Consider the following 9,974-nt stretch of genomic DNA (forward strand, 5'->3'; position numbering starts at 1 on the left):
TCTGTGTTTGCGTTGAGCAAGTCATGTAAATACTCATCTCTGATTGGGCAGTTACTCCCTGTTGCCTCTTTATCTGAGCATGATGTAGTAGTTCATTTCCTAAGCAATTATTTTCAGCGCTTTGTTTTCTTCTTTAAATCCTGGTAGTTTATAGTTGGTAAGTTATATAATAAAGAATTGGAAAGCCATGTCAATCTTGCATTTTATTTGATGTATTTTTACAAAGTTGGATGGAGTTGATAAGTTCATGGCCTGTAAGGTAGAAGGAGACACATTACATAACTTTCATTCCATGCATCCAGGAATGCAGATATGAAGTCATACAACACCTGCCCTAGTCACCAGATTTGAAACCCCAAGACCACTACGAATGAAGAAGGAGCTCAGTGGTCGCCACTTTGACAGGGATGATGGCGTTATCAGTGAGCACTTCCAGGAGCTCACTTTCAAGATGCTGACTTCTCAGAAGGGATTGGTACACTCTGTGACCGCTGGACTAATGTTCGAATGTAGGACAGGACTGTGACCCTGTCATAAAATCATCAATTAACCCTCATAGTCGGATAGCTCAGATACTATGGTTCAACCGTCTTCAGACTCTAGAGTACATAATAATTAATTGACAGATTATTTCTGGAGACAGAATGAGTGATTGATGGACTGATCAAGTCCTAGTGCTGACTCTAAGGCCTTAGAACCATATGTTAAATACTGTGGTCAGCTGGTTTGAACTTATTTAAATGCAAAGTTTTGAGTTAGATGTAGTGTTTGCTGCTCATATACTTGACAGGTTTGACTTCAGCAAATGTTAGTGATAAACCCAGACAAAACTAAATCAACATAATCAACTAATCAACAGTGCAATGTTTCCATTTCCATCCACTTGCTTTTGCTTTTCCGGGGTTGGATCACGAGATATTTCAGATGTCCCTCTCCCTGGAAACACCTTCAAGCTCCTTCTGGGGGATCCCGAGGCATTCCCAGGCCAGACGAGATTTATAATCCCTCCAGCAAGTTCTGGGTCTGCCCCGGGGTCTTGCTAGGCAGTTGGCTCAGAAAACTTCTAAAGAAAGGCACCTAGTCGACTTAAGGAGGAAACTAATTTCGGACCATCATAGTGAGGAGTTGAGCTAGAGGGGGAAGCTTTTGATTCACCAGTCAGTCTATGCTCCAACCCTAACATCTGGTCATAAGCTTTAGGTAGTGACCTAAAGAATGAATTACAGGCGGCCTGCAAATTCTGTTAGTGTTTATTCGTTCTCTGTTTTTTGAGAACATCCATCTCGCTTCCATTGTTTACATTTAATGCAATGAAAAGTCAGCTCTTCTTGGGTTGTTGCGATACTGACACCAGCTACTTAGATGCCTCAGACGCTGTCTAAAATCCTTGACTGGGTATCAGCGTCAAAGAATATGAGTATATGAGTCTATGAGTTAATGCACTGATCCAATACTTCTGACAACTTTCCAGTAAAGTCTTGTGCACCCTTATGCAACTTTACAGGCTTTTTACTCCAACTGATTTGGGATTGGAACTCAGTATTTGTGGTTATGCAAAGTTTAGGTATTGGAGTCATTATGGGGAGTCTTTGAAAACACCAGCTGGAGGTAAGGTGAATGCTGGACTGGACAATTGACCGTGTTGAGTCATGTTTAGCACAAATCTCTTACGCATCATTTACTCTGTGGATAGGAAGTGAATGGGGCAAGTTTTGCCATTTTTGGAGAGTGTCATCCATGTGAGCGAGAAAGTGTGTGCGTGTGTGTTTGTGTGTGTGAGTGCTTTTGTGTTTGTTGCCTTTACTTCCCTCCCAACCCCACCTCTTTTACCAGTAGCAAAATGTTGAAATGTGCCAATCTGCAACATGACACTTTCTCAATGAAAAGGAAAAAAAAAAAGAAAAAAAGACAGACAGTGTCAGAGGTATTAAGATTCCTTCCTTTTCATGTTCATGCTCATAAGTCCTCTGCTTGCAATGCATGGACAATGTCTGCTGCTCTGAGACTTATCAGAAGAATGCTGAGCCTGAGGATAACACTAGCAGCCTTCGTGCTCTTCATCCCAACATCTCAGTGTTTAACGTCAAATGGTACAGTATGCACTCAGGCTCTTTTATGTGACATATTGTGTATGTTAGACCTGCATTCATGGTACGTTTGTGTGATGACAGGATCAGCAATTCCCTTTTGTTGTTTATTTGTGGTATTGGAAATCATTAATGAGCGTAACTGGTTTACTACAGGATGAGAGTCAAAACTACTATTTGAGGTGAAGCCATTTTGTAAATTATGATTGTGATTATGAGTTTGTGTTTCGATTTCACAAACCTTACGATGGATGCTTTGAGTCTGGGCTAAACAAAGAACCGAAACAACTACAACAACAGATCCTCGTATTTCAAGGATGCTCTTAGTGCAACCTTTAATGAAATCATATTGAACTTTTTTGTATTTTTTGTTTTCATATTTTGTCTTACCTACTCCTTTGCACATTTGATTCAGATTAATTTTGCATTTAATATCATTTTATGTGCATTATTTATTTGCCTTAATCACACAGTTTGTGTGCAGGATCTTTCCTGTGTGGGGGAATTTGAATCCAGTGTGTGAACTGACCTTCCTTTGTTTTTCTTCCTTGTTTGTGTCTGCACACTCTTTGTTACACGCTGTTGCATCTATATATTACTGTGTTTGCTATGTTTGAGGTAGCTGTATTCATTTAGTTAAGGAAACAATACAAAGCATGATTTAAAAAAAAGAAGAAGGATGCTGTCTGTTAGGTTAAAGAGGAAACAGAAAAAGTTAATGCTGTCAATTTTGAACAATGTTGTTTTAAATGCCGCACTTCAGAAAAACCCTGTGCATGTGCAGAAATATAACTTTGTACTACAGATTTTTAACAGATTAATTTTTTTGCACTTCCCTCTGCAGATTCCCCATTCTCGCTTACAAACAAGGCCACTGGTTTCTGTTTGGTGAAAAGATCCACCCGCTGCGTTGACGTGCGCTGGACGACTGGTGATCGCCTTTTAGTTCCCACAACCAAAAAGTGCCTGGGAGTGCAGGGGAAAAGTGTGAACAGTGAAGTGACCCAGTATGACTGTGATGACAAGAGTGATCTCCAGAAGTGGGAATGCAGGAACGAAACACTGCTAGCCCTCAAAAACACAAATCTCTTTATTGAAATAAAATCAGACCAAACAATTGCTCTCTCCAGAAGCAGTGGGCCGAATAGCCAACTCACGATCACAGGGACGTCCAGCGGCGCTTGCTCGAGAACATACAGAGGTACAGTATGATAAACCTAAACAGACACCGGGGACCTTGGGTGTTGTTTGGCTACTATTTAAACCTATTGATTCTTAGTGTCAGGTGAAGTAGGATTAAGAAAAATGATGCAACAATGTTCTCCTTGAGAAAAGATACCAAAAAACAACTGATTTTGGTCTGCCCTCAAAACCGTCTATACTAAAAAGGCATCTTTGCAGAATGATTTATTTGCAATGATTAAGTTTAAGAAGACTTACTTTGATTAAGCTCTTGTTTTTCTCTTTCAGAACATTACACCCTTGGAGGAAATGCGTTTGGCAAGATCTGCATGTTTCCCTTCCTATACAAAGACCGGTGGTATGGAGATTGCACTCAGTCTGACTCCTCAACAAGGCGTTTTTGGTGTGCGGTTGAAACAAAATATGAACATGAACAGTGGGGATACTGCCCGTCAAATTGTGAGTACAGCAATTGCATTTTCAGGTGGATTAATTTGGTTTCATGAGATAGACACTTATATTAATAATTTAGCCTTTTCATAATGTTTCCCTCTGTGTTTGATACATTTTCTTATATGAATAACACCTGGATGGACTCTGGATTATACTGCAAGTTGTTGTCCTAATACAGACAGACAAGTGGTTTGGTCAACAATAGAAAACATGCAGTGTGAGGGGGAAATTTAAGTTGCATTGCTACATCAAAATGCATGAATGACTGAAGGCTTTATTTTTCATGTTTCTGAATTGATGCACAGCCAATGAGCACTGGTCAAAAAACCTTGTAACTGGAGCGTATTACCAGCTCAACACACAGTCGGTCCTGACCTGGGATCAGGCTGCAACCAGCTGCAAACAGCAGGGAGCCTCCCTGCTCAGTGTCTACGATCCCAATGAGCAGGCTTTTCTCTCAGGTAAGGTGCCACCTGGTGGATGTTTGCTGGTACTAAAAAATGATTATATAATGTAGCTGAAAATGTCAAATGTATCTATCCCTGTTGTTTGAGCAACCTTTTACTGATATGACAAGGTGATTCAGCAGATCCTTACATTATCATTGTATTGCTATACTTATTCTACATGATTGTGCACATAATTGCTCTTTAAATTGCTCTGTAATGCTTCCACTCCCTGGAAGAAGAAATAGGTACAAAATGCAATCTACAAGCATCTTTTATCAATCACAGGAAAGAAAATCTTTACCAATGTTGAGAAAATTAAGACATCTGATTGTCTGACTTGTTCTCAGTGCAGTTTTCCATGTTTCAAACGTTTTCTATATATTAAAGAATGCTCGTGATTTCTAGAAAATTCCAGATTTCACCATATTTGCATTTGAAACAACTGAAATAACATTATTCAGCTGGATAACAGAGGGTAGAAAACAGGAAATCAACAATAAAGTGATGACCATCAAACTCAATAATTGATCGGCTGGGTGCTTCCTTCCTTCACCGCCAATTATCCACAATCAACTTAGTATAACTTTCTCAGATGCTATCAGATAAACTGATTCATCTAAATTCATCTACAAAAGATATCCACAATATCACCTGATACACATCATACACTGCGATTTGTGTTTTGATGAATTTGATTTATGTCTTTGTGCTTGTTTCACTGATTTCTTTCTTTTTGTAGTATTTTGTTATGAAGCAATGAAAAAGAGGAACAATGAGAAAAAAGCAGAACAATTTCTTTACCCGATTCTTTTTCTTTTTTCCCCTCTTCTCTACACACACAAACACACACACAGCACTACTGCAAACAGGGAAACACAAACTGTGGATCGGGTTGATACTGGACCCAGAGCATGGCTGGCAGTGGTCTGATGCAAAGCCCTTCCGGTATCTGAGATGGACTTCAGGTAAGTCCAGCCGCTTTTATGTAACTTCACTGTATAACTAGTGTTCAAGGGTGGTAAGAGATGTAAGATGTAGATGTTCCTAACTAAGAAATCCACTGACAGTGCTGCCTGATCCTCTGGGATGGCTGCTCATGCAACAAAAGCTAACCCAGGTGGAAAAGGAGCACAAAAACCAGAGACACAAGGAGAACACACTACTCTAGATTAAAGCTGCTTCATATTCATAATCAGTTAATGAAGGTTTAATAGGACATTTTCTTTCACCCTGTCAATCGTATTAAATAATTCTTTAGGTGTAATTTTAACTTTTATCTCCTGATTAGATTTTATCCACTCTCAGTTTGTTCTTTTACTTATCTTGAAACTTCATATCATGTTATTCGTATCTGATTAACTGATCAAGAAATGTTCTCTTGATCAGTTTCTATCATTAAATAATGGTATAAATGTGACATTTTATTGACATTTGAAATTAGATATGTTCCTTTCCGCACTTAAGGCTATACTTTCCAGCACTATTCTCACATAAAATTATCATCTTGTTTTAGGACACCCACTTCCTAATCCGGGACACAACTGTGCATTTCTCGACACTGCTGGGCAGCACATGTGGCAAAGTGCATCTTGTGCCAAGAAACTGGGCTACATCTGCTACAAAGATGGCACTCAGCCTACTCATCCAGAAAGTACAGGAAAAATATTCTACTACTGCATTGTTTCTTAATGTGACACATTCACTGTGCAATATCAATCATACAATCCCCTTTATCTTTGTTGTTATCAGTTGAGCAAGGTTTCTGCGCATCCCCTTGGATTCCTTACAACGGCCACTGCTTCCACCTTCATCGTACTCTCCAAACCTGGTCTAATGCTCAGAAAGAGTGCCGCAAAGAGGGAGGGGACCTGGTCAGCGTCCGCAATGTGGAGGACCACAGCTTTGTCATCTCTCAACTCGGATATGGCAAGTTTATATTCAGTGTGGGAATCCAAAGATATCACATTATCTGTAATGTTAGACTTAGATGTTTTTTGTTTTATTTAATTTAACAGTGCATTTTATTTCTATAAGATAATTTGATATTTCTTCATATTCCAATTCCAGTGTCTGACTATATAGAATAAGTCCATTGCTTTTTAAAAGGTTGTAGCTGCCAGTGGCATGCAGTGGTCTTGACTGTACAGCAGTATTGTGTATTGTCCAACCAAAATCTTGTAATTTTGACAGGTTTTGACACACATGTCAGAGACTTAAAGAGACTTAAAATAATCATTATTATGACTTTAAGTCTGAGAAAGGCGGTAAGATGTTTTAGAAGTAATTAACCTTTAAAAAATGAGGCTGCTTACTAACTTCCTAATTATCTTCAAAGCACCCAAGATATGATACATTTAAAAATGAGATATTAATTAGTTTATTTTCGTTTTCTGAATACTTGCAGAAGACAGTGAATATGAAGGAAAGGCAGTACAATATACTTCTTCTTAATGAATGAATACATTAGCCAGTCCACTACTAAGAAAATATTTCTCCATAATGGCTGTTGTGTTATTCGCACAATACTTGACGACAGATTTATTGACATACAACTGTCCATGATACCATTGTTTAGATGGAACCAATAACCATGTTATGTTACCTGTGTGACATGACTCATACTCTTTACTGTCCATGGCTGCAGCGTCCACTGATGAACTATGGATTGGACTGAACGACATTAGGACAGAGGGACTGTTTGACTGGAGCGACCACTCACCTGTCACCTTCACCAGCTGGGAGTTTGGGAAACCATCCGTCTCCACTGATGCAGACGACTGTGTTCTAATCGCGGGAGAGGTGAGAGGCAACATGTGGATCTGATAGCGCACGTACAGTTTACCTTTCTGATGACCAGGGGTGAGATAAGCTCTGAAAGTCATGAAAATGATAAATATAAATGGTCCAACAACAAATAACCCATCCTTTCGTGTTCTACTATTAGTTAGTTATTGTTAGTTTTCATTATATACAAAAAAAAGGTGGTGTCAAATTTTCATGCTGTGCATTCAGTCTACAAGTATGCAAGTTTTTACCATCATTTCTTTCTTGCAGAAAGGGAACTGGGGGGATCGCTCATGTGATGAGCAACACGGCTTTATCTGTATGAAGCAGAGCTCCACTGACAGCACCGGAGAAGAAGTACCGATGGATATAGGCTGCAAACTTGTGAGTGAAGTTTACATGTAATCTATTATGAACATATGTTGCCTTCAGTGCACTGTAGACTTAATAGAAGCAGATAAAATCTTAGTGTCATAAATATTTTTGTTGTTGAATTGCTGATAAATGTCTTTTATGAACAAAGCACATGCAGCACTTTTAAATCATAACTCCTCATTTGTAATATGTGCTGTGTTTCCTGCAGGGCTGGAAAAAGCATGGCTCCTACTGCTACTTCGTAGGGACAGAGACAAAGACGTTTGATGAAGCCAAAGATGACTGTGAGGCTTCAGACTCTTACTTAGCTGATGTTTCAAATGGGTAAGAACATTTCATGTTTATTATTCTTATTATTCTTATAATTATTATTATCATTATTGTTTATATTAACACTTCAGGAGCTGTGCATGGATGTATTATACAGTATAATTTAATGAGGCAAAACATCTTTGAACTATATTTTAATATTTCCAGGGTGGACAATGCATTCCTTGTCAGCTTGGTTGGGTTGCGACCAGAGAAATACTTCTGGCTGGGCCTCTCAAACCAGAAAAACATTGATGAATTTGTGTGGACCAAGGGAAACACAGTGAAGTTTACTCACTGGAACACTGGAATGCCAGGTATGGAGAAGTGCCAATTCAGCCTTTCAATTAAGGGGCACAAACAGCAACTCCACAATTCACACGTGACTATTTTTTTCCCCTCAACAACTCAAGGTTATACACAGGGATGCGTTGCCATGACAACTGGGATTTTGGCTGGACTCTGGGATCTGCTGCCCTGCACCAACAGGTCGAAATATATCTGCAAACACCTGGCAGAAGGGGCAGTTCCGACAGTACCTGTACCAACTCAGTCTCCGCCGAAGTGTGCGCAAGGTTGGAATCGAGTGGGAACAAGAAACTTCTGCGCTAAGGTGCAACCAGAGCTCAGCGTAACACAATTAAACATACACACAAGGGGTTGGTAAGGACCTCCCCGTGAAATGACGCAAAATAATTATTGGACTTGCTGCTAGAAACATGACTCAAAATGGATTCTATTAATACTGGATGTGAAAATAATGAACTGTTTCCTAACAAGTTTCCCATAACATCTTAAAAAAGGATGACATGTCAGTATTTGTTAACAAATTGTGTCTGCTGCCCCCATCCAGCCCAACCTAATTACTGTAGGTAGTGGGGCACACATATCTTTTCTTTAAGGAAATATGTCACTTATTCTCTCAATGATGGACTGTATGTACAGCAGCAGACTAGATGTTTTGAAAAAAAAAAAACTTGATTTATCTTTTCATCTTAAATCATTTCTTGTGTTGTGTTCAAGTTCTTTACAGGGCCTCGATCAAGTGAAAAGACCTGGTTTGAGGCCAGGGATTACTGCAGGGCCATTGGAGGAGACCTGCTCAGCATCCACAGTGCTACGGAGCTGCTTGTGGCCCAGTAAGATTTTATTAAATACAATTTTTATTAACTTGCAGCAGCAGACACCTGTACAAATACATAGTTCTTGCAGCATTCAAGATGGCACCATCAAATACATATCGTTAGATCCAACTGTATGTATGAGGACTGTGAAACACAAAATTGTTTCACAGCAAGGCTAGAATATATCGACATGTTCATACAAATTACAGCAGTGTTTCTCAAACTCGTCACACAGTGTAGCACACTGTACCACCATTATGACTGACATTATCATAAAGTAGCAGAGACTTACTGTTTTACACTCTTTGCTGCTAACATTAGCAGTATTTAGCTCTATTCACGGTCTTCAGCGTCTGAACCTTCCATTTTACCACTGCTTACATCTTGCCATAACAAATCTAGTGTAGATGGTGCCCACATGCAGGAAGCTACAGTTGATGTTTTAGAAGCTTTTGGCTGCAGCTGAATAACAAAGGGTGAGTCGTGCACAGCCTAGCAACAGTACACGGCATCAGATAATTGCAAAAGCTTTCTGTTTAAGCTTTCTAAGTTCACCTTTGACAGATGACCCTATCATATTATTTTATGTTCAGTGGGCACGGGAGAGCCTGGATTGGACTTCGAGCTCCTGACACCAGCACTGGTTATACATGGAGTGATGGATCCCCAGTAAGTTAACTGTGTTCAGATTTTTACACCTATTTGACAACCAAAAATCATCCAATCTTGTTTTGTTTTACACTGTATTTTCTTTCTTTTTTTTTCTGTTCACAGTTAAACTTCCAGCACTGGCAGGAGGGAGAGCCAAACAATCATAATAATGACGAATCCTGTGTCGAATTCAGAATTTATAACTGGGACGAGTATGGGTCTTGGAACGATCTGAACTGTGAGAGTTACAATGACTGGCTGTGTCAGATACGTGCAGGTACAGTACAAAATTGCAAACTGTCTCTTCTGAAGAAAAAATTATGATGACTAAACTAAACTGACTGGAGTGCGCATGCCTTTTTATGCTCGGTTTCAGCGTCAGTAATTTAGCGATTGCCTTTCCCCACCCTGCAAAGCTTCCCCTCAAACCATGACTTTACAACAAATTCATTGCAAACAACAGAGGTTAAGAGTTGGTGCAACTGAATGATTACAAGATACCAGCATTATTTATTTGATATTTAGCTGTAAAGCAGATCAGATATTTAACTAAAGCCAAG

At 39.4% G+C, this 9,974-nt stretch overlaps 1 protein-coding gene across 1 annotated transcript in view; it reads left to right on the forward strand.

Moving 5' to 3' along the window:
- Nucleotides 1-1,938: 1,938 nt before the first annotated feature.
- The window catches only part of LOC119010822 (macrophage mannose receptor 1-like), a 15,942-nt gene continuing 7,906 nt past the window's right edge, over nt 1,939-9,974 (forward strand). Inside the window, exons 1-15 of the mRNA XM_037083320.1 lie at nt 1,939-2,090; nt 2,932-3,288; nt 3,558-3,728; nt 4,028-4,183; nt 5,026-5,136; nt 5,685-5,822; nt 5,921-6,097; nt 6,816-6,970; nt 7,226-7,339; nt 7,539-7,654; nt 7,808-7,956; nt 8,053-8,252; nt 8,663-8,778; nt 9,357-9,432; nt 9,538-9,691. Of these exons, the coding sequence (XP_036939215.1) occupies nt 1,988-2,090; nt 2,932-3,288; nt 3,558-3,728; nt 4,028-4,183; nt 5,026-5,136; nt 5,685-5,822; nt 5,921-6,097; nt 6,816-6,970; nt 7,226-7,339; nt 7,539-7,654; nt 7,808-7,956; nt 8,053-8,252; nt 8,663-8,778; nt 9,357-9,432; nt 9,538-9,691 (2,293 nt within the window). The 5' untranslated portion in view covers nt 1,939-1,987. The remainder of the gene's footprint in view (nt 2,091-2,931; nt 3,289-3,557; nt 3,729-4,027; nt 4,184-5,025; nt 5,137-5,684; nt 5,823-5,920; nt 6,098-6,815; nt 6,971-7,225; nt 7,340-7,538; nt 7,655-7,807; nt 7,957-8,052; nt 8,253-8,662; nt 8,779-9,356; nt 9,433-9,537; nt 9,692-9,974) is intronic.

The sequence above is a fragment of the Acanthopagrus latus genome, chromosome 21 (genome assembly GCF_904848185.1).
Source record: "Acanthopagrus latus isolate v.2019 chromosome 21, fAcaLat1.1, whole genome shotgun sequence".
Classification (NCBI taxonomy): Eukaryota; Metazoa; Chordata; class Actinopteri; order Spariformes; family Sparidae; genus Acanthopagrus; species Acanthopagrus latus.